The sequence below is a fragment of the Myripristis murdjan genome, chromosome 11 (assembly GCF_902150065.1).
Source record: "Myripristis murdjan chromosome 11, fMyrMur1.1, whole genome shotgun sequence".
NCBI classification, from domain to species: Eukaryota; Metazoa; Chordata; class Actinopteri; order Holocentriformes; family Holocentridae; genus Myripristis; species Myripristis murdjan.
The window spans coordinates 18,197,008-18,221,900 of NC_043990.1; the positions used below are offsets into that span (position 1 = coordinate 18,197,008).

A 24,893-nucleotide genomic window follows, 5' to 3' on the forward strand; every position below is an offset into this window, starting at 1 on the left:
AACATTAATGCTGTGCGCTGGAGTGCCTTGACTGTTCATTCAAACAATCAAAGCATATTGTGTAACAACATCCACCCAAACATGAATCATTTTCCACAGCTTGATAACTGACATCTCAGTATAACATCAAAGCTTGTAATCTATGAATAATAGGAGGCGATGACACAGTGATTGTCAGCTGTTGTCAGCTAAAGGCTTAATCAATTGTTATTAAGCTAATACAATTGTCCTTGTCTAAACTGAACAATATCGTCTGTCTCCATACGGTCATACTGTATTGTGATCCTCTATCTCAGCTGTGTTTATGTGTGTGTGTGTGTGTGTGTGTGTGTGTGTGTGTGTGTATACTTTCCAATAGGCCATCCAATCACGCCACCTTACACATGACCTGACTGAATGATCTGGGCTTGCTGAGCGACAAGGTCACAACAGGGAACTAACCCTGCCTGCAGGAGGGCTCAGTTACCTCTCCTAAGTGGACATTTCTACCCAGTCAGCTGAAACTGCACACGCCACTGCCTAAATGGAGAAGCAGCATGTTCATCTAACTGTGGTCGCTTAATGTAGGCAGTAAATACCATAGGAAGTGCCTATGCTGCGGATACACACGCAGGGCTATTTATTCATGCATGCGTGCCGTGCGTTATTTGCCTGACAAAAGTGACCTTATTCTATCAGTGAGCAGCAGCAGAGCCTCGGCCTCAGCCTTATGTGCTGCCAGGTGGAGCTGGGCTGCGACCTGCTACAGGACGGGGACTGGGAGACTGAGTTTCCGCAGCGGGAGCAGGACAGAGCAGGCCTGCAGGGATCAAGGGGCCAGGTACGCTTCCCCTAGCACGAGGTCTAAGCAGCAAAGAGGCGACATGAGAGGTCTGCAGGTTTTCAAATTCAATGCATTGTGTGAAAGTTCTACAAAACCACCTCCAGATGCCTGTGTCTGGAGAGTTTCACTGTAGATACAAGCACATTCTTTATACACCATCTCTGGCAGGACTCACCTGACAGCCCGTATGAGTGTCTTCACTGCTGGGATCACCTCCTCCATGGCCACATCACAATATGGTTTGTCTTCCACACTGTCCTCCCCGACCCCCTCCACTGGGCCCGGGGTGAGGGAAGACATGGAGAAACATTATTAGTACACATTACAGACCTATGCAGGGGCTTTCAGCAAAGGCGTAAATGGGAGAGTTTGAATGCATGAACATCTGTGTTTGTGTGGACGACGTGTTCTCTGCAGAATAGACGGAAAATGTATAAATAGAACTGAAAATACAACCTACTCCACAACACCTGGGTAGTCTCTGTAACATATTCTGACTCAAAAAAAAAAATTCAAAAGTCCCATTGCAGTTTATTAAAACAGAATCAGCACAGGCAAAGTGCACCAAAATATAGATGTGCATAGAAGTGATATAGAAGTGCATAAACGATACACTACTGCAAAAAATTATAGCGCAATACTCAGCTGCATCGACTTTTTTTTTTCACAGTTGCATCATTGGTACCCACCGTCAGCAGGAGGCCGTGGTTTGAGTCGCAGCGAGGTGCGGAAGCGTGTGCGGTCATTGAAGCTCCAGCTCTTCTGCACCTTGCCTGGGCTGGTGGCCTCGGGAACGTTCTCCTGGGTGGGAGAGTGTCGCACACTGGAGCCCGGTGGCAGCGGGGACGTCTTGCTCCGGATGGCTTGTGATGAACGGGAATTGTTCATCCTGATCCGATCCCGGAAACCCATTTTACTGCTGACAGCGAGGATAAAATAGTCAGAAACTCATGTCGGCAGAATACTGTTTTGGGATCCTGAAGGGTGGTGTGTTTTTTCCTCATTGATCATAATGTCCATGCCTTTGGCCACACAATGGAAAGCTATGCTGTGTTATCCTGGGAGCTGAGCAAAGCAGCAGGGGGGCAACCTGAGCTTGTTAGAAAAGAATATGTTAGTAAGGGTATGTTAACACACAACATATAGTTGCTGGCTTTCATTATAATAACTGAGAATCAAAAAGGTTTATCAACAAACAGACCAAAAAAAAAAAAAAAAAAAAAAAAAAACAGCAACTGAAAAATAAATATAGACATTTACAGTTGTCTAAGTGAAGGACAAACTAGCTGACTTATCATGGAGGGAGTCTGACCACAGAGACCACTCAATATTGCTAAAACTGATTCTGCCCTGAGGATTTGCTTATTTTATGTGCCTATCATAGCACCTGATTCAGCAAAATCAGACTGAAACCTGATTCAAGACTTACAGCAGTGCTGGGATGGCAAAAAATATTCCACCTGCCACCAGAATAAAGACACGCTTCCTTAATTCGGTCGACAGACTGAATAAGCATCAAACTATTGGCTTCAAAAGACACCCACAGAAAAGGTGTTTCATTTGGTAATCTATACCACTCATCACAACACAGGGCAAGGCCACAGTGTGAGCTCATCTGTTTACGAGAGGGAAGCTATTTGCTACCCGTTCTCTCCAACAGAGTACTACTGTAACACTGCTGCTACAGTGGGCTCCTGAAACTTCTTCTGTACGATGATATACTCTTTGCCGTGTGTGTGTGTGCTGCAGCTGTCCATTTAAATTAAAATTTAAATAGTCAAGGGATGTTATTGGAAACAGCATTTCATACAAGCAAGCTGAAATGCTCAAGTAGACTTGAGCATTGATAGAGTGCTAGACCTTTGCATGCTACTGGGAAAGGAAATAAATGATATGGATGCATTCCGGTCAAGAAACTAAATCTTTCAAAGACAGAATATTGCATGCATAGAAACAAAAACATTTTAGTACTTAGAAATCTTGGTAGCACAACCATAATGATTTAGTGCTAAAACTTGCCAAAAAAAAAGAAGTGACTAATCTAGCATAGGAATGCATGCTGAATCATTTAAACCCGCTCTCTGAAAAGAGACCATAAAAGAACCAAACAACTAAATGAAAACATGAAACTATGCCAAGAGTGGGACAATTTCTTGGACTTGAACACTGCAATTTGCAGCGAGTCATGGCTTCCTTTTAGGTCAATGTCTTGACGATTTCATCACAAACATCTGATGAAACATGTTCGCAAGACAGAAAGGCACATGTATTTAACATGTGATATTCATAAACCATCAAGGACTTCTGTCGTGTTTTCAACACATGGTTTATCATGACCTTCAAATCAAAGCAAGCGAAATCAGCCCGTGTTTCTCCAGTGGTTGCAGTAAAGACCAGGCTGGAGAAACATTCCTCTCAGTAAAACAGAGCAAAACATCTCTTCATTCTCTTCCATAGTAAGATGCTCACTCAAGCATTTGTGGACCAGGGTATAGTGCTTGTTCCAAGGATTTTGTTAGTATGTAAAGGCTATGGTTGACTAACATCTTTTAGCAGAAACCATCTTCAATTAACTGATTCTTCTATCTCAAACGCACTCGCTGGAGCGGCTTGATGCAGTAACTTTAACTTGAAACATTTTCTATGCCGCTGCACCGGTCCAAAAGACTTAAGAGTTGGTCAGGCAAGGTGAGTAGGATGTGTGTGTGAGAAAAGGGGTAGCAGTGGTGTTATCGATGGGTGACGTTCTAGCGTGCCCCGTGCACAGGCTCGTTGCCGTGGATACCTCTGCTTGCGGCCAGCGTGAATCCGGAAGAAACCTCGCTTTTTAGAAAGGAGTTGACTGGGGAGACACACAAGGCAGAGGGAGAGAGGGTGAGGGGAAGAGACGAGTGGAGGAGAGGGGTGAAGGAGGGTGAAAAGTTGTGGGACCCGAGGTGGGTGCACACAGCGAACCCCGTGAAGATAATAAGGTAGCAAAGTGGAGGGAGAAAAGGTGAGGTGGAGGGGTGGTCAAGTGTGACATCTCAATAGTCCAAACAGCCCTTTCCTTCCCTTTCCTAAAAATATATTCTAAGCGGCAATTTTGGATTATGGAGACACACTCACTGAGCAGTGAGGAGTAGGTTTTGGACTGTTAGGTGAGAAGGGACCATGCAAAGGGAAAGGTAGTGCTTCACCTGAGTATATTCATCATGTCACCCCATTAATCGCCATGGCATGAGAGCAGCTCCTCGAATCGAAGACAATTCTGCCAGCAAAATCTTTATTATTCAGGTACGCTAAATCGGTTCTCTCATCTAACGCATGCATTAGTCCAACACAAACCATTCTCACAATAAGCTCTGTTTTTTTTCCCCCTAAAGAACAGATTCTTGGTTAATTTTTGTTGCTGTTTTTGTGAAGGTTATCGGACCTGATGAATCAAATCCATCCTAACACTGAATATTCCTGCAACAACACGCACACCTCATGATCTGGAGGACAAACCTGCATGGAACTTCTGCCCTCCTGAGAACAGATGAGGGATGGATGGATGGATGGGTGGATGGATTGCATGGAAAAGAGATGTTGGAAACAAGAGAGAGAAACAGAGAGGTGAGAGAGGAAGAGGAGACCAATAAGCGAACAGGAGGCAGCCGAGGTGGTGTGAGTATGAGCGAAGCAGGCAAAGATGCAGACCAAAAAGCAGGAAAGCATATTGCCTGGCACACACTGGTCTTGGATTAGTATTTAGTGACAGTTGGTTAGATACAAACTGTAACACATCCATGCTGGACAACAAGACCAGGGAGCAGCCAGCTTTCATTGAATACCTGTTGAATGTGGCATATATATGTGCATATGTATTGCTTTGATCGTGTTTGGGTCTGTATGAACGTGAGGGTCGGACACCCGTGACGATGTACTGCAAGGCTGGGAAATGTGAGAGGTGGTGAGGTGCGTACCTGTCCCCCGACAGATAGGGGGAGCTGTAGGGCCGCAGCCCAGACAGCAGCGTGTGGTAGGAGTTGTGGAGAACCTTCTTGGTGCTACGCTGTCGCTGGAGATGACTGAACAGTAGCGTCAGTTCTCTGACACCCACGTGCAAAAATATGAAACACAAAACACATGACAAATGGAAAAAAAAGCAAATGATGAAAAAACTCATAAAAATTAATGATTCAAACTTTTAAAAGCAGGGGAACCCTTGAGTGAGGCGAGCTGTTTGAAAGGTCAAGTTTAAGATACGGCAAAGTGAAAGAGTGGTGACTTTTCATGAAAACAAAAAGCAAAAAAACAGTGTGTTTCTGTTTGTTTCTCACATTCCCCTCCTTTTAAGCCAGCAAAATTTAAGCAAACAAAATTAGTCAAATTAATACATAAATGCACAATAACAGAAAACACTGGGTCCAGCAAAATTAATGAAATTATAGATAGTCGTGGCATTAGCATTCTAAAGGACTGAGGCCGAATATAATGCAAAGAACTAAAAAAAATTAAAAGAGGGGAGCCCAGCACCATTTTTATTTTTTTTTTTTACTGATGCCACCACTACACATTAAACTGACTGGGAGGATTTTCAAGGTAAATATGGGTCAGAATGATGTCTGCCGTTGCATGTGTGCATGTGTTGCTGTTGTTGGGTAAAAACGTTGCATCTCCAAGATGACACATTTTCAGGAACCATGAAAAACAGCTTTTTACTTTCATTTGCATTTGTAATCCTTGAGCGTGATGACAATGAAGCTGAAGTTGGAAGATTTTCACCCAACAATGATGATATGTACGTATGGATCGGGGTCATGTACAAAACTGCATCACTAACCACTGCAGACAATTCATGATGTGCCTTCTAACAGGTTTTGTAATTGAGCTCTCAAATGTCTGCTGACCTTTATCAAACCACTTCAAACAAATGACCAAAGACAGCTCAAATGTTATGGTGCTCATGGATGAATCCACAAGTCCACTCAGTGCCAAACACACAGCACCAGGGACTGATGGGAGCACATACCTGAAGGAAGGCAACATGCTGTCATAGAAGTACCATGTGGCTGTTAGATAGGAGTGTTTGGCGTCTGTTGAGTAGAGACGCCACGCAGCCTGGAGGAAACCACATGTGCACACACAGGAAACTGACAGTTAGCAAAGTTAGCATAAGAGACCTGATAACATCAACGGCTGCCGTACTTGGAGCCACTGGCAACACTTTCTAGATCACTTGAAACAAAGCGACTTTTTCTATCTGACTTATTTATTTATTTATGTTTTCTTTTATTGTTTTTATTGTTGTTGAATGTGACAAGTTACATGTTATGTTCAACTGATGTGTTACATGTCAGTTGAACAGATGTAACAGCATGAATGGGTAGTTCTGATTACACACAACTATTTTAATGAGTGTACAATTGCACATAAGGCATGTAATTTAGGAGATTTTAGAAGAAGAATTTAAAAGTAAAGCAAAAATTGCTTTTTTGAAATGTCAGGTTGGCGTTGGGATTGTTGTGTAGGGGGATAATATCAAATATTGTAATATTTTGACAATATCACAATATTAAATTTTGGATATCTCCCAAGAGTGTGAATTTATGAAACACTATAATGTAAGACGGCCTGAAGTTTTCCTTCTCAAGTCTCTCATTTCATATCACCTGTATCAGGTTGGCAGCAGGCGTCCTCCTCTTCTCAAAGTGCTTCTGCCTATGCTGCTCTTGAACCTTCAGGGCAAAGCCTGACCCCAGAATGCCCTGAGGGAGGGGTCAGAGGTCACACCAAAGTCATCAGTGCAGCTCTGACTGGCTGAGAGTGGGAACTGTCGGGAGGCGTGAGCGAACTGGAAGAGACTTACAGCAGGCAGGGCGAAGAAGGAAACTCCCAGGAGAGCAAAGCCGGCTGCCAGGAGCCGCCCTTGCCAGGTACGAGGAGTCTTATCACCATAGCCAATAGTGGTCAGGGTAATCTATGTGTGGAAGCAGACAGGAGGGAAAACACACACACACACACACATACACAAACACACAAAATGTAATAAGTGTGCCCTGCAGTGCTGTGTAAATGACAACAAAAGGCCTACACTGGCACAGCACGCCGTGTTTGTCTCTATAAAAAGATCTGTAGTCACTTGAGAACCTTCACTGCCAAACACAGCGGCCAATTAATATTTCTACAGCTACAGCGCTTGTGCGTGCATTGTGCAGTACTCACAGTCCCCCACCAGAGGGAGTCTGCATAGGTGTTGAAGTCTGAGTTGATGTCTTTCTCCGCCAGGTAGACCAAGAAGGAGGCAAAGATCAGAACAAGGAAACCTATATACCAGGCAGTAATCAGCTCCTGGTGGACGGATGTGAGGGAGGAGAAGGAGGGAGGGATGGAGAGGGACAGAGAGATCATGTATCAATCACTATTGCCTGCATAAGCAGGAGCAACACCATCTTTACCATCATAATCCCTGCTGTCATTACCATACCGCTATCATCATTATTGGCTAAATTCCCATCATCATCATATTTGGCTTCCAGTCTGACTTGGCTGCACCGTGCTACTCAGACAGGGACACAGCTGATGCATCAGTTCATCATCAACATCATTGTCTACATCATTATAATGCTGTGTGGCTGGCTGGTAGGTGTCAGGGGTTTAAGTCAGCATAAACACTAAAAACTAATTACCAAAAATGAGCAACTGAAAGGGGCTTCTCGTGCTTGTGGCCAGTGAATGTAATCTAGTAATGGATGTCATCAGTGGACTCAGCACTTTCTCCATATGTGGGTCAAGAGTGAGAAACAAGTTTGTCCCGGCGGTAGCCATCGTGACCACCACCATCGCCCGGTTAACCAGATCGAGGTGTGTCTTCCTGATCCATGTCTTCGGCTGCCAGGCATCATAATCATAATCAACTTACATTTGACATTTGCCTAATTTTCTGGTTTATATGTGAGTATTATTGTAAATTTGGCCAGTCTTGGCATTTGTCACTTAGACAAACATGGGAATTTTATTTATTCATTCATTCGCTCATCTTTATTTAAGCAGGAAAAGCCCAATTGAGATTAAACATAAGTAGTAGAACATAAGTATGTAAGTAAATATGTAAATATGTAAGTAAATAAATAACTGAATCAAAGAATAAATCAGTGAAGGTCAGTCTTCAGATTTAAAACAATGTTCATATGTAAAGCAGAGAGGAAACAGAAGGAGTGAGCATGTGTCAGTGCAGTCTTTGTCGGGGTTTTGTTCTCACCTTGCTGTGAGCATAAACCACTGAGCCCAGCAGTTTCCACGTGCCTCCTCGTCGGTCCATGCGAACCATGCGCAGGATCTGCAAGAAGCGCATGCTGCGCAGGGCCGAGGTGGCAAAGATGTTGCCCTGCGTGCCAGCTGCGATCACAGCCAGCGACGCCACAAATACAATGAAGTCTAAAGATAAAGTGAGTGGGAGAGGCAGAAGTGAGAAGAGACGGAGTTATGAAGTGAACGTATCTGAACATGCACACTCACACACACAGAAAACACAGGCATCAAAGTTTAGTCTACATTTTTGGTGAATGCAATGACAGCAATTTGATTACTTTGAAGAGTATGTGTTGTTCACCCACCCACACACACACACACACACACATACTAACCTATGACACAGAAGGGCTTCCTGGCAAACCGTAGCCGTCCCTGCCATCCTCGGTATCGGCAGCAACAGCCAGCTGCCCAGATCCTGACGAAGTACTCCGTTCCAAACACCACAATCATCACAAACTCCTGCAAAACACACACACACACACACACACACACACACACATTAGGGCTTAATGCATAACAGAATATATGTGGGAGGAATCATTCTATTTCGATGATTTATCTTTTCATGAATCTATTTACACATCAAGAATATTTACCATCAAGAAGAGCTTTGCCATAACATCATTATAAACAGACATTTATTTTTATTAAATGGCTGATTAAGTAAAGGCTGAAAATGGTATAAAGCCAATACAGCCAGTACACACATATGATAAGAGTGCTACAGACAAATCACCTTCTAAGAGGATCATCGCAAACATCTCTGTGAGCATCTAGCTCTTTCTCTTTAATTGTCTCTGCTCAGCATGTGCCGGGACTGTCTGGTCAGTTACAGGCAGTTTCAGGTGAAGTGAACCAGTCCGTCATTAGAGGCAAATGTTCATGTGAGTAAAGTTCACTAATGGCTGATTGCCCACTAATGGCTGAGTGATTGATTGAAAGAGCAAACGGAGGGAATACAAAATCGTTACATGTCAAAACTCTGACCATTAAATAACACACAAAAATGAGCTACATGGGAGGGAGAGAAAGAAAGAGAGAGAGAGAGGCAGAGGGAGGGAGGGAGAGAGAGAGAGAGGCAGAGGGAGAGTGAGATGAAGGACCAGAAAGCAAATGTCCATTACGTTTCACTAAAGCAGCTGGACTAGAGAGGAAGAGGAGAGATTATGGGATAGCTATTAGGATTAGTGGATCATGTCTGTGATTTCCTGCTCCATCGACAACACCTGGATCCTCCCACCTGCTTACACGGCTGTTTCTGCCTCCGCCGGTAAACAAAACAACACGTGCACAAGCACATACGCACATACACACACACTGCAGCGAGGGTGACGGTGCGCATAAAGACACAGCATACGCACGCGAAGGAGACAGGTGCTGGACGTGTGTTACAGTCCCTGGGGGAGAGAAAGAAAGAGAGAGAGAGAGAGAGAGAGAGAGGATGACAGTGGGAGTCTTACCAGGATGAAGAGGCCTTCGTTGGCCATCTTATGATGTTCGGGAATGGTGGAGAACACAGAGAGCACCAGACAGCTGAACACCAGCAGGAAACTGAAACACAACACACACACACACACACACACACACACACACACACAGGTCACTACACACATTTAAAAATGCACACACAAGAATTAAGAAATCTCTTGGGGTACCCAGTTTAATTAATTCTTTCAAAGGACAAATAAATGTACAAAAAACTCTCATTAATACCTGCTTTGTTCACTCTCAGAGCGATAAAGCAGCAGAAAGGAACAAAACTGCAAATAAGCAGGAAGAGATTTGTTGATCCATAACATAACACAGGTTTTGCAAACCCAGTAATACGCACAAGCATAAAGAGTAGGAGAGCAGAATGAAATTTTGTTACTTTTTGATTACACTCAGAAAATTTATATGTAGGTATATTTTTATACAAATATAGCTATTATCAAAAACTCAACATATAGTGAATATAAAAAGAGAGTTAATTATTTTCTTGAATATGTATTAGGCCACATGTTAATTGTGTTTGGGTGTTGCTAAACATTTTATTTATGATGTTTCTGATAAAATACCTAAATTCCTATGGATTCAGGTAACTGATTGTTAACGCTTTCAGTGCCATGTTCAGTGGTGCCCACTCCATTTAAAATCAAATGAAAAAAAAAATCGCTTGTATTTCTATGAGTAAAATGTTGAATTGTTGAATCAATGAACTTGAGTATATAAATGTAACATGAGTTTTTTTTTCCTCAACCAAAAATTCAAATAATCTTCAGATTCATAAGTGTTATTAAAATAGTTTTTAAACTGCGCATGAACTGAACATGATGTGTATACAATGGAAAATAAATCATGAGTGATATTACCACACAAGACAGCGCAGCCAATTCTGCAAGGAAAGAAAGTACGAACTTGTACCACTTCAGTTTGAGGACAGCCCCTTGATAACACGGCATAAATTTTGGCAAATTGTCTCTCATGTTCTAAGTGCTCTCATGATCGTATAAACACTTCATTTCCTCCATAATACTGTAGAAGTGATGGTTGTGTGCATGAAGCTCTAACGGTAGAATGAAGTCTGCAACACACTTAGTTTATCTCTTTCATAACTAAATTGTGTAATTAAATTTTTTATTTAATTGTGTAATTAAATTAAAATTTTTTAAGTGTAATGAGGTAAATATTTTGATTCTGCATTTACACATTGCTCTGTTACATGCTATTCATTCTAAAGGTATTTAGTGTTTGCTCCAGAGGCTAACAGAAATATAACAGCATATAACAATTTTTAAACATGTTTATTGTACTCTTGTGCTCATTTCAAGTTTTCCAACATAAATGACAACTAATGTTCTGAGGACAACACCAGTAAACAGGTAAACATTACTTCAGCATCTGAGGATTCACTGATTGCTCATCAGCGCTATCTGTTGAAGGTGTGCCCTGTTGACGCACAATGGGATCATAATAGCAAAACAGCAACCATGAAGTGGGTGGATTGACACGAGGAGAGAGAGATCTTCAGTGGAAGCGCTTCACATCATCGTCTGTGCTTACGCCAGGCATGCAGCAATACTACACGATGGAAACAACACAAGATAGAAGTGAAGAACCACCAGAGTTGAGCCATGCAGAGACAGGTCAGTAGCCCCAACCACATCTAGAAGGTCTGATGACACAGCAGTTAGTATAGCAACTGTGAATGTACGCGCAAAGTGAAATTAACACATCCACTTGCTGACGATGCCAAGATAGTCAGCACTGTGATTGAGAAAGCCCAGACAGAACTTGCTTCATGTGGAATAAATGGCAGAAACCATCGTTGAAGCAAATGTTCTTCAGGCAGCAGCAGAGGATGGAGACTACAGATGCTCTCATTCATGCAAGAGCTGACCACACACACCAGCGGTCACGGCTACCACTACCTGCTGAGGATATTTATGAGTCTATAGCCCAACCACAACTAATAGTCCATGTACTGATATCATCCTCACCACCCAGACAGCGTCTGTTTCGTATGATGGACAGCGCTTCTTCAGTGTGAAGCAAGAAAACAGCTCTCCACTACTGCAATGTAGTTGACCAAAGACAATACCGAGCGAGCAGTCACCAGCACAGCCCACACCCAGCAGGCCCCAGGGCTCATACAAACCTTCGGTAAGCAGTGACACAGCCAACATCAGTGATGTGGCTACAGTGGGTACCTCACACGCAGAGACCTCATAACCTCCAGTCTCACCAAATTTGATGATCTTCCTGAAAACTACTGGGCCTGGGAGTCGACCTTTAGGAGCATCAAATGAAGAGAAATACCTCCTGATTAAGTGGTTAGGGCGTGAATCTGTCAAGTATGTGAGAAGATTAATAGCAGTGCATGTAGGCCATCCATCTTTCTGCCTTGTCAAAGCTGCTGAACACGTAGAAGAGTGCCTCCAGAGATCATGGAAAAGTCCCTCATCGAGAGGCTGGAGAACTTTCCAAAGATCAGCAACAAAGATCCTATGAAGATGAGAGTTCAGTGGCCATCTCCGAGGCCGTCTCCAGTGTGAAGTTTACCTGTCAGGTTTGAGCTGCCATCATAGACAAGTTGCCCTACAACCTCCAAGAGAAGTGGATCTTGCAGGGTTCCAGATACAAAGCTGAGCACCAAGTAGCCTTTCCCCCATTAGCTTTGCTCCGCGATTTTATCAGCAAAGAGGCACACACATGCAGTGACCCAAGCTTCAGGTTGTCGACGAGTAACACAGCCCACCTGAAGTCAGAGCTACCATTCACAAACAACACATAAGAAAGATGTCTCTCTCTTAAGAGATGTGCAAGATGGTTAAAGCTACAAAGCAGGTGATGTCAAAAAGTAATGCCCTCTCCATAAGAAGCCCCACCCATTAATGTGCTGCAAAGGATTCAGAAGCAAGACCCTCAAAGAGTGTAAGTCCTTCCTCAGAGAGAATGGTATCTGCTTCCGGTGCTCACCTAGCCAAGAACTGCAGTGCCACCATCAAATGCAAGGAGCATAAGAGTGACAGCCACCCCTCGACTCTTCATCCTGGACCTGCCACTTTGGCCCTGTCTGAGCATAGTGGGGAGGGAGAGGGAGAATCAGCCTAATCGGCAATCACCTAAAACTGTAATGACGTTTGCAGAGAGGGTCAAAGAAGTTGCACCCTGTTTATGTGCAATGGGATCAGATTAAGTTTTGTAACATGTTATTTTCTTTCTGTGAAGGCATGCACTTGAGGAGGGCAGTGTCCATGCTTTTTTATACTTGTTAGACTGTTATAATGTGGAGGTTTACTTTACAGTGTGCTCAACAGTAAATAATCACATATGGCTTTTACATTTACATGCTGTGAATTCCTGTTTCAGTCGTGGAGGATCAACATCAGGATAAAAGAGAGACACTGAATTTGAGGCCTAAAAACTGCTCTGCAGATACAAGAGTGATAGCCATCCTTTACACTAAGTCTTGAAAAATAAGCTGGCTCTCCAACAGTTCAGCACTCTGATGACCTCTGCCCTTACCTGCCAGGCTTTCTTTTGCCTACCCGTCTTTCAGATACCTAGTGGGGCTCATCAGTGCTAACTGGGAGCAACAGCAACAGACTGTTCATCAGTTTATTGTGGTAACTCTCCCCATTTTAGTGTTTGGGTTTTGGTTGGTGTTAAGTTTGGTTTATTCCATACATCTTGCAACAGACACACTACCACACATTCATCACCTATACCACTGACTACACCAACTTCTCCAAATCCCACAATATTTTCTTTTCTGTATTATATTCATTAATAAATTAAGTTGTTTTTCTTGCATTTGTTGTCCACCTCCCCTCCTTTGTCATGGCTTGTCAAACCAAGCTATGATTCCACAGTGAGATGAACTGAACTGAACACATAAAGGTGACAGACTGCATTGTAAAGCTGAGGAATATATCAGTATTACATCAATATCATGATATAAGACTCGATATAGTCTGGGATTTTGAATGATACAGTATAAGTGTTGTCTTTTCTTGGTTTTAAGGGCTGCATTACAGTAAAGGGATACAATTTCCTGAACTTATTCGACTGTTCTAGCTGTTCTGTTACTGGCCTCTACCTGCTTGCTCATCATATCCATATTACTAATGACTGTTATTAAAAATTTATTGTGTACAGATATCTTATGAAAACACCAATGGCCTTCTCAACAATATGGTCACTATACAGACATCAAGGAATTCTGTCAAAGTTGTTGTGATATTTGATTTTGTTCCTATTGTCCAATGCAAACACATACTTTCCTGGATGTCTCCCCTGTGCGTCTGCATGTCTCAACAGCTCTGGGGCAAGAGACAGGAGGAAGGTCTGTGCAGCTGTTCAGCCAATTGCTGACTCAAGCATTGGACGTAGCAACATAAATTTAGCATCCTCCCGAAATCAGCATCCTCCATGTAATCTAAAAGGGCGACAACTTTATCATCCCAAGCAGAATAACAGTCAAGGCTAGTCTGGACAGGCAGAGTCTAATATCTAATATACAGAACTCCTTCAGTTCAGCTCCAGAGATCGACTGCTTGGTAGCTAAGTATTGGGGGTTGATGTACTAGATTTTGAGTTTTTAAGTCTATCTGGATTGATTTACACATATTGGTGTTTTGTGTTGCCAGTGGGATATTTGGAGAGGAATGCTTTTTGAGTTATTTTTGCCAGTCGTCCTATGTCAATTTTTTATTTCCCTGTCAAGCCAATTTCTAGCAAACGTTGGTGTGAATGGTGTTGTTTTAGGCTCCGCAACTTCACCTTTACATGGAAAATATTAGTGGCAATGGCTCTGCAATTTCTCCTGGCTTTGTATCTGCGAAACAGCCATAATCTGGTGAGTCAATCAAATTTTCCCCTTAACTCTCTATATCTCTTTAGCCAACCCTTTCAATATGTACTGTATGTGTTAATGAATTATTTATGACTTCTGTTTATGATTCACCCTTTGTACATCAGAATTAAATATCATTAACTTAAATGCCAGTTGTTTATTCTGCCATAAAACTTTTGTGAATATGGCTTCATGCTGTGGATGAAGAATTGCATAATGACTGATATTGTGTTGGGCTGTATCTGTGCAGTTTATGACATTAATTTCATTGTAATCAAGTAGTCTCATTTTGAATATGTTATTAATTCAAATGTATGCTATTCTATCAGAGATGGGTTTAATAAATAGACCAGAGCCCCACCCAACCAAATGGCGAGCAGCTGCCGTTGCTTTCCATCATCAAAATCTATACTTTCTAGGATGCCATTGGCTCACAAAGCAATCAGGAGTGTAATGAAATGAATGAAGCTTGAGTCTCCTCCGCCACAGGGAAGTGTTGGTGCTGGTCGTCCCCAAAGTGTTTCAGGGCCCCCGGCTCCATCCATGAGCCTTCAGCTGCTGAAGTCATATGGGCCACACGAGCTACGACTCCATGACAACATGTCTGTGACCACAGAATGATCATGTAAGATCATGCAGCACAAAAGAATAAAATAACAACAGAGAAAGGAGAGTTAGAGGGTACTTTTGCAGCCATGTAGTGTGTGTAGACATACAGTGACAGATGCAGACCTGTTAAGATACACACACACACACACAAACACACACCACTGCCTCCGCTCTGTACCATGTGAATACAGTCAAGCAGGGAGGGATTAGCCAGGTGGCAGCTGCTGGTCCAGCTGATCTAGATGTCAGATCACAAAGTCTGTGAACATTTGTTTGACTCCAATTCTCACAACCACACACCGTGGTGCCCTTTTTCTTCTGTGTGAAATGAAACACAGTCAAATGAGTCCCATGAAAAAGCAGCATGGAAAAAAAAACAGGTTTAATCCAGCCAAATTTGTAAGTCACCAACAACGGAATTCATCCATCAATCCATAATCCACATCGTGAACAGAAGAGGAAGAACAACGAGATAGCCATAAACATTTCCTCCCAGACTACCAAGCTCTCAGGGTGTAATCAGTTCAAGCTCTGGGGAGAGGAAGAGTGAGGGTGTTTGATATGAAACAGCAGTGGCATGATAGCACTCTGCGTCTGGCATCAGCCCCATGTCAGACATGGCAGGGGACAACAGGAAGTAAGGACGAGAACGACGCCAGTGATCGTGGAGATTCTGTGCTGGGTGATTTGTCGACTGTTATACGCCTGATATCCACGCAGGGATAATGGCTTGTAATTGGTAATTGGAGGAGATCAAGGACGAGCTGGCAACATCCTATCAAAAGTGAATTCTTGGTAATACAAACATCCAATTAGATCCCATCTGTGAAGCTGATAAATGACATAAATTCCACCCTCCCCATTCATCATCTCAGACTTCCTACAAATACAACATTATGTTTGTCACCACATTTGCGAGGAGCGAGTGAACTGCCCTGACTGTTTTTGTTTTCGTCTGCCTGCCTCGCCGTGGTTTCCAGTCTGTGAGACGCTGCAAATGGAAAGACAAAGAGACTCTTTGACACCGGAGAGCAAGCGTGAATAAACAGACACCCCTAAATTACTACTGTATGTGTCTCACTCCGGCGACGCATGCAGCGGCGTCTGTGTTTCAGCGTCATCAGCACCAGGGGAGTTACTTGAAAAAATGCTCTGAAATCATTCCTGCAAGCGATGCATGTTGCTCGTTCATCAATTGAGTAATGTGCTGACTAAAAATGTCTGTCTTTTTCCCCTCAATTAACTCAAAGCTATATGAGTATTTCCTCAAGGGGAAGATTAGCTGGGCATCTCAGGTGGTATCTTTCACAGACTTGTGCTTTATGGCAGGGAAAGAGTCACAGCATGGATTGCTGGATCGACAGCTCGGCTTTTACAATATGCATACGCCACAATCTGATAGAAACAGGTTTATGAGAAAGCAACTCGGCATTACTTGAATAACCGATAGTACCATCCTAAGGATACTATCCATTACATAACTCACAGAAAGTGCAATGCGTTACAGCAATATCCATTTATGCACCCCGACATGAATGAACAGGATGCAGCCAGATTGAGTAATGACAAAGTAAATTTCTGTTGGGTGTCATATGACTGAAACCCCTCAAATTTCACCTCACTCATACCACAAGCCACAGGCAGGCCTCAAATCACAATGTCCTCCATTCTGACACACGACTGCAAAATACCGCTCACACCATCTATGTTGAATTCCTTTACACCAGTTCATACAGGGAATTTCAGTGTCTTCCATTACAAAAATAAAAGACAAGAATGACAGCATTCATTCTACCAGGCTTTTATATCCTTTGAAATGTTAACTGATACTTATTTCTGAATACAGTAAATGTTGTATTTTGTGTGGTCATTTTTTTCTGCTTCATTTATCATTTAGGGATGGAACTCTTCAAATGTCCTGTTTGATCGCCTCTGTCCTGAGTTCAGCCAAAGCTCCTCATATGGAGAAAAGTGACATGAAAGAGACATGAAAGCAGGCGCACACCAACTCGCACCCACCTGCCAAAAGGACACCTCTGCTCGAATCTGCTTTGCTGTCCCAAAATCCAAGAACACAAAGGGTCAGAAAACAGATGGGGAGGGTAAAGAGATATTTAGGCCATGAGTGATGCATGTGGAGAGAGAGAGTCACATTTCTGCTGAGGGCGCACTTTCAGCTGCAACCCCCCCACCACCACCTCCTTACCTACCCAACACCATCACCCACCACCCCTCCCACTGTTCGGGGAAATGTCAATTAGGAGCGGAGCATCAATGAAAATCCACCAAATCAGCAGGGTTTGTCTCAGGGGGAGTCAAAAGAAAATCTGCCTGGTCCTGAGTGCTTTTCTGATCTGCCTCAACAAAATATCCTCGTACTGAAATCTATCAATAAAAACATCTAGAGGGGAACAGGATTCATGCTTTATGAGTGAGATATGAGAGAAGCGGTATTGATGACTTCATAACTGCACAGAAACAACCCAGCTGAAATGTACCATGTAAGCACTCTATCCATTTTTATAGAGCCTATATAATGTGAAGGATGCAAGTAAATGTAAGTATTAGAATTATTTTGTGGTCTCGTGGCTCGGTGCATGTAGTGGCAGAATGGGGCTGGTGCATTTTGGCCTGAGGGTGGTGCTGGTAGAAAGGTCATGGGGTGACCAAAGTTGATGGGGTTCATCCTCTGGGTAGCATGAATGCACTGTCTGAATTCCTTGATGATACACTCAACAGATTTCACACGTTAAGGTGGCCTGAGGGTGGCACTAGAGGAAAGGTCACAGAGTCATCAAAATCAACATGATTCTTCCTTTGGGGAGCATGTATACACCAACAGATTCTGATATATCAAAGCTGACATTTTTGGGAAGCATGAATATGCTCAGCAAATTCCTTGGCTGTCCATCTGTCAATTACATTTAGAGATATGCTGTGTCCAAGTTAAATGTTTGGACTGAGGGTGGTGCTAGAGGAAAGGTCATAGGACCATTACAATCAAGAGGGGATAAGGTCATGACATCACAAGTGCTGAAAGGGTTCATCTTCTGGGGAGCATGGATGTACTCAGCAAAGGTTATGATAATTTTGAGATATTGCTTGGAAGCCAAATTGTTCGTGATGGTGGCGCTAGAGTAAAGGGTCATGAGATCGCCAGACTTGAAAGGGCTCATGTTGTGGGAAGCATGAATGTACTTCAAATTGAATGGACAGACATCCTGAACACGACCATCCTGAATATCTCTCTAGGGAAGAACATCACAGTGTCGTGGCTTCCTGGCCTGAAAGTAGATAAAATACAACTGTCTGAGAGTCATTCTAAAGTCATCTCTCTTACCCTTTTTCACTCATTGCTCATCCTTCCCTTTCTGCATTTCAATGTCATTTCCACTCTCTTGCGCCGCACCTCTCTCCACCTCCCTCGCTCTGTTCTGAACCTCTCCAGATCGTGCCTGCCCTCCTGTGACTCCAGCCTAAAACCACTGTGGTTTTTGGCAGCTCTCATCCAGATGACCTCAGACTGGGCATCTGATCTGTCCCTCTGAGGCCTGTGGCTCACCACTGCCAAAGCGCCCGGCAAAAGCTGGCACAGTGGACAGGTGGGGTGCAGCTGGAGGTTTGGCATGTCAAGACACCATATCCACTGCGGGATTTTCCAGAGTCTGTCACCCCGTTTACGACAACAGACCCAGCTAGCTGGGGCATATGACCTGTGCAGGGGTAAAGGGAGCAGTGAAGTCAGTGTATGAGTCAGCTCCAGCAATATAAATGGGCATGTTAATGTGTCCTGTACTGAGTCAAAAAGACCATGATGATACAATGAACTGATTTATGAATGCCAGACACTCAGGACGCTTACTATAGGCCTGACTGCATTAGTAATTGCTCCAAAACTTTTAGAAAGAATAATGCATGCTCTGCTATATACACAGAATATCTGACTTTTCTCCGAAACCCAACTGAGTGTAATTTGTCTCGTGGACACTGTGGAGAAACAAGAAAAATGCAAGCACAGTAAGAAAGAAAGGAAGAAAGAAGGAAAGAAAGAAAGAGAGAAAGAATGAGAAAACACAACTCCATGAATTTTTGTCCTAACAATTTTCTTTTGTTCAGGTAACTCTCCCCTGAAACTCGACCTGATCGTCGTTACACACTGCAACCTTCTGCATGTAAGTGCATACAAGAGGTACAATTTGGCTCACGGCCTGTAAAACTCCAGAGGCCCATTGGACTGAGGCAGGCAGCAAGTAAATGCACAGCAGCCTACAGGGCAATCAGACGCTTTTAATGGAAGCTGGGCCGGGTGCTTTTACTGTTGTTTTCCTGTAAGCATACATAAGTGAAAAGGAAGATCTCACATTACTTTACCTGACTGTGAAAATATTAGGAGGCAGTAAACACATACGATGCTGTGTGTTACCACATGCCAGTGTGTGTGTGTGTGTGTGTGTGTGTGTGTATGTGTGTGTATGAAAGAGAGATCAGGAGCTAGAAAGTGGGAGAATGCACCTCTGATTCAACCAACACTGAATGATGAAGGAGCTATCAGTTACACACAACAGAGGATGAAGGGAGGGAGGGAGGGAAGGAGAGAGGGAGGGAAGGGGATGAGGATGTGGCAAAGAGGAGGACTGAGAGGGAAGAGCAGTGGACACTGAGGCAGAGAGAGACAAAAATAAGGGGTAAAAATGGTTGTTGAAGGAAAAGAACGAGAAGGTAGCCTGGAGCGATACCCGGAAAAGGAGAACGAAGAGAGTGAGAGAGAGAGAGAGAGAGAGAGAGCAAAAAAGGAGAGAGAGCAGGTGAGGGATGAACTTGGGCATCAACTGATGAGGCCCTGGGGTCATGTCATTCTCAATTCTCAGTGTGTGTGTGTGTCTGTGGATGTGCACACGTGTGGATGCATGCGTATGTGTGCGCATGTGCATGTGTGTGTGTGTGTGTGTGTGTGCGTGCGTGCGTGCGGCGCCAGCCCTGATCGATGAGGCTTTGAATGAAGGCTTTCAGGCATTGACCTGCAGGCCATGCACAAGTGGCAGGTGCACAAACACAAACACACACACGCAGCCCAATTATTGAATACACACACACATTGATGCCCTTTGAAAGGGCATGCACAGGTAAACATATAGACCTGCTCAAACAAATGGACCAAAAAAAGCTCACATAGAACATGATCTTTATTTATAACCGAGGCTGACAGACATGTATCGTACAACTGATGGAAATGTCACCTTGGAAACGCACCTCTTCACCATGTATGACGCCTCTATACAACAGTGTAACTATTGCACAGTCAGTCCTGACACACTCGCTCGCAACGCTAACAGCAGCTAACGACAAGCAAAGAGAGGGAGTACGCAGCCCTGTCCTTAGAGAGGTAAGGCAGGAGAGAGGGGAGGGAGAGTGTCGTAAGCACAGAGAGAGAAGGGGAGGGAGATGGGGAGAGGAGAAAGAGAGGAGAAAGGTGGAAACAGTAGAACAGTAGAAAGAGTTATTAATAGCGTTTCTCTCTCCTTAAATAGCGACTGCAGGCAAAATGTGCGCAGGTAGGCTGTAGAGCACAGCACAGCTCGTGCAGGCCAGTCTCCGGGCACACGGTAGCACCCCCCACCAAAACAACCCCCTTGTCTTTGGGGACCACAAACTTCAAAAACCAACACACAAACAAATAAGAAATGAAAAGTGCTTTTTCATGGAGAAAGAAGCTGACTGAGCGATTTGGAGCCTGTAGTACTGGTGAACGCCCCAGGAAGAGAAGGGTAGGGAGAGGGGGGAAAAAGAACTGACATAAGAGTGTAGTGTAAAAATGAGAGGAATGTGTTTTCTCTTAAGCGCCACAAGCTACAAGAATACTACGTGACTAAATCAATTATTTACATAACTGAAAAACGGCATTGTGTAATAAGTGTTGGTCGCGCTTCTCAGAAGGGGCACCCTCAGTGGTTTGCATCAATAGCAGCGCAGGCCAGGCTTGTCCACCGGACACTTGCACACAAATAATTTGCTTTATTGCATACACAGATCCTGCACGCATGAAAGCGCCACGCACTCTCACACATACTCTCTCTCTCTTTCACAAACACACACCAACTGTACACAAGGACGTGTAAATTCTCCTCCTCCAGCACTTGTCTGCCACAACCACACTGCCATGCTGTTCCACTGTACGTCTACACATGATGCATTTCAAACAGAGTGCCAATTAGATTGATACATTTTCCTTGCTGGAGAATATCACAACAAATGTCACAGAAGCCTTGAGAGTATCAGCCATCAACACACACACACACACACTTACACACACTCCCTCACACACACAGGCGCTCTCACTCAGCCTGTTACATCACATCAAGTCTGAGCCCCTTGTTTCCTGCATTTGATTCATATCCACTATTCCTTTAGCATGAATAAAAAACACAAACATGGGAGTTGCAAAATGTAACTTCCTGGCTCTCTCGCCAACAGAAACAACTTCATACTTAAACCTCCGACCCCGACTCACACCGATATGCGGCAATTTCTGTGTGTATCTGGTTAAGGTTCGATTGAAACAGGCAGCTTGGCTCAAGGATGCAGGTCTTCAAAACAAAGTTACTGGAGTCTTCACCAGGTGAGGGGAATCTTTCATCGGAGCAATTTATTAGCGTCTGCGACCTACACTTTTCTGCTGTTGTTTTCCAGAAAACGAGGCCAAGTTATGAGAACAACTCTGAACTCCGAGTGACATTTCCAATAATTATACCTTAATGGTTTCTCTTGGATCCAGTCCGTTCCAGCATTTTTTTCAGCTCCGAGATAAAATTTCACTTCCAATCATTATGGAATAATTAGACCACTAACAAGAGGCAAAACACCCACTAAATCAAATTAGCACACATGTAGCAGTTTGGTATTGAGTCTCAAAATCTGTTTTGAGACTCAACACTAGAAGACTAGACTAAATAGCTTGTAAAAATGGATGTTTTGCAGTGTAGCATGTGAACATAATTTATCATTTCCTATCTGCCTCAGAGGGAACCCCAAGACTTAAACTGAGGTACTCTCGCTTTCTGCAAAGTCCTCTGAGACATTCTCATGGTGAAGGGATGTATAAACATGATTTGATTTGACTCTTCTCCCCATTAGACTTAATTCAATAAAAGAACTGATATATGTATCAGAAAGCAATAACCTTTCATACATTTCCGGATGCAGTTTACACTCTCATTTCAACACATTAAACAACATTAAATGGGCCCAGTGTGGAATAAATATATTCTGCAGTAGGTTTAAAATACAAACCATGAAAATGGCCAATCCACTGATTAAAAAAATCGATGCATTGACCATTTTCATGGTTCAATACATGTAGAAATGTACACACGTGGTACATTTGTGATACATTTGTGATACAGTATATATAGTGTCTAAGTGTGCTTGACACTGACCGTGTCTTGTGCCTCAGTGGCATCACTCCATGTAAGAGCGTGTTGTGTGTAGCTTGAGAAAGAAGAAGTATGGCTAATTTGGTCACAAAACCGACCAGTAAATTGCGCTAAATGAAACTGTAACCACAGTGGAAAGCTAAATTCATGACGTGAGAAAGATGAAGTTTTATGAGGGCTGCACAAGCATGTGTATGTATTTCTGTACGCGTGTGAGCAGATGTGTGCACGTGGGTGTGTGTATGTGTGTGCAGTCTGTCCAACCTGTGTAAAATAGAGACTGCAAATAATTCTGGGTGCTTGTTTTGACCCAGTTGGAATACGAGATGGGTGCAGTTCACAGTGGCAGGACAATTCTACGTGCAATTGTTCACATTAATTATAGGGGAAATGTATACCATGCTTTCTAATGTTGTAAAAAGAAGCTGGAAAATGGAACACACACACAAACACACACGCACACACACACACACACACACACACACACACACACACACACACACACACACAAAACTAAACCCCCACCTCAGTGCACACCTATCAAGAAGGCCACTTTTCCTTATCGAGGCCCATTGTGTGTGTGGCTTTGTCTAACGCCTGCTTGCCTGGTATTATAAAAGCTCTTTGCTGTTTGCTGACTTGGCGTCAGCGGAGAGTGCTGTAAAGCGCACGGCCTGGAGATGCTAACAGGGCGGAGACGAGGTGCTGAGAGAGCTGTGACATTTAGCCACGGTATTGTTAGCAACAGCTAGCTAATTAGCACAGAGTCTACAAACCCTTCGGAAGGCGGGCTGCCACTTCACACGCCACTCAGCCATGTGCTCGTATAACGCTGACATTTCACCGCTCATTGCACCAGTGAGCTGGCTCCACCCTCACAAAGCCACCCTATACGCAGAAACAAACGCCTGTGACGCACCTGCACAGCTTGGACCAGCGGGGTGAAGGAGCAGGAGGGAAGGGTCTTTGTTGACAGTAAAGGGGAGTTAAAGTTAAATGTTGCTCCCTCTCTATGACAGATAGAGAGGAGCACTTCAAAGCTGCCGATACAGGACACAGGAGGTCCCAGTAATCAAAGGACATGACCACATTCCTAGCCAATCAAGTGGCACCATGTACAAGTCTCATTGCATGGCGCCCCCCCAAGTTGATTTCAGGCCAATCATCATTACTCTGTGACAGGCCTGATCCGGTTACCATGGCAGCGGGGATCTCCGGTGATGGATTACAGCTGGTCGGGGGCAGCTCTTGAGGACTGAAAAACAACAAAAAGAAAAGTGGTTGCCTGTAACATCTGAACTGGGGGTAATGGGATTGGCCCAGCGGTTTGGTAGTGCAGGGTGTGAGAAAGAGAGCCGGGGTCACACACAACCCCGGTGGTCGGTGGGTGTCGCGGAGGAGTTGACGGGAATTACAGGGGATATGATTCTGCACTAATGTCTGTGTGGCCAGTTTCCAATTCAAAGGTTTTAGAGCAGCTGAAAGTGCTGGCACGCAAATGATCCACAATCCTGTCCGAACAGAGGGTTGTTTCTGTTTGTGCGGTATGTGTTGACATGCCGCTTTAACTGGACAAGTGCTTAAAGACAGCACACACATCAACACATACACATTTGTTGATGGTTACACTCTCACAGCTAACCTGAGATACCTGAAAAGTGCAGTTCATCCAAAATACCCAAAAAAATAAATAAATAAAAAGATATTTTCCCACATAGCCCTATGCAATCTATTGTTCCAGATAGTTTCTGTGGGATCTGGCAAGGTTTCCAGTCTTCTTTTCTGCAGTCCACCTCTAATTTCTACTCACTGGTGGTGAATGGCTCAGTTTGCCAGTGTTCTTTGGCAGGAAAAAGATCCCAATGAAGCTCTTCAGCTCTTCACTCAGCTGAGTTTTTTGCATGTAAACCTCTGACGGTTTGAGCGCCACAGAAGAATACTCATCCAGCCCCATTGTACTGTGGTGATGGGAGACAAGAGCAACCACAGCAGACTGGAAACCTCACCAAATCACACAGAAACTATCTGGATGGATAATTGTACAAGGGGCAAGTGGGAAAATTGCTCTTTTTTGTATTTTGGGTGAACTGTTCCTTTAGACAATCTTTTCCCACTGTGGTGACTGGCAAAGTTGTCCCAAGCAGTCATTTGTAATGACTTTTACCATGCCAACAAGAATTAAACACACACCTAAAGAACATTAAAAGGCTTTATTTGTTTCCAAGGAAGAAGCTTTAAGATGCAATGATCTTAAATCAATAACACGCAACTAAGTGGTAGTAAAGTCAAGACATCTACCCTATAAAACCACCACACATAGCGTCTGCGCAGCACCATCGCTTTGTTGTTGGCTGGTTACCGTGGAAACGACCCCTGTGACCCCGAAGCTGGAGTTTCCTCTTTGATGATGATCCCT

At 43.7% G+C, this 24,893-nt stretch overlaps 1 protein-coding gene across 3 annotated transcripts in view; it reads right to left on the reverse strand.

Moving 5' to 3' along the window:
• The window catches only part of kcnq4 (potassium voltage-gated channel subfamily Q member 4), a 60,099-nt gene that overhangs the window by 17,070 nt on the left and 18,136 nt on the right, over positions 1–24,893 (reverse strand). For 2 of the 3 annotated variants that reach the window (XR_003929021.1, XM_030064547.1), the window contains exons 2-11: positions 9,562–9,652; positions 8,434–8,560; positions 8,049–8,224; positions 7,013–7,138; positions 6,657–6,767; positions 6,460–6,555; positions 5,820–5,908; positions 4,771–4,896; positions 1,513–1,742; positions 999–1,098 (exon numbers count right to left, since the gene is read on the reverse strand). Coding sequence is in view for 2 of the 3 variants with exons in the window: in XM_030064547.1 (XP_029920407.1) it covers positions 999–1,098; positions 1,513–1,742; positions 4,771–4,896; positions 5,820–5,908; positions 6,460–6,555; positions 6,657–6,767; positions 7,013–7,138; positions 8,049–8,224; positions 8,434–8,560; positions 9,562–9,652 (1,272 nt within the window). In the remaining variant the exon portion in view is untranslated. The remainder of the gene's footprint in view (positions 1–998; positions 1,099–1,512; positions 1,743–4,770; positions 4,897–5,819; positions 5,909–6,459; positions 6,556–6,656; positions 6,768–7,012; positions 7,139–8,048; positions 8,225–8,433; positions 8,561–9,561; positions 9,653–24,893) is intronic. The other variant, XM_030064548.1, reaches the window with a different exon arrangement.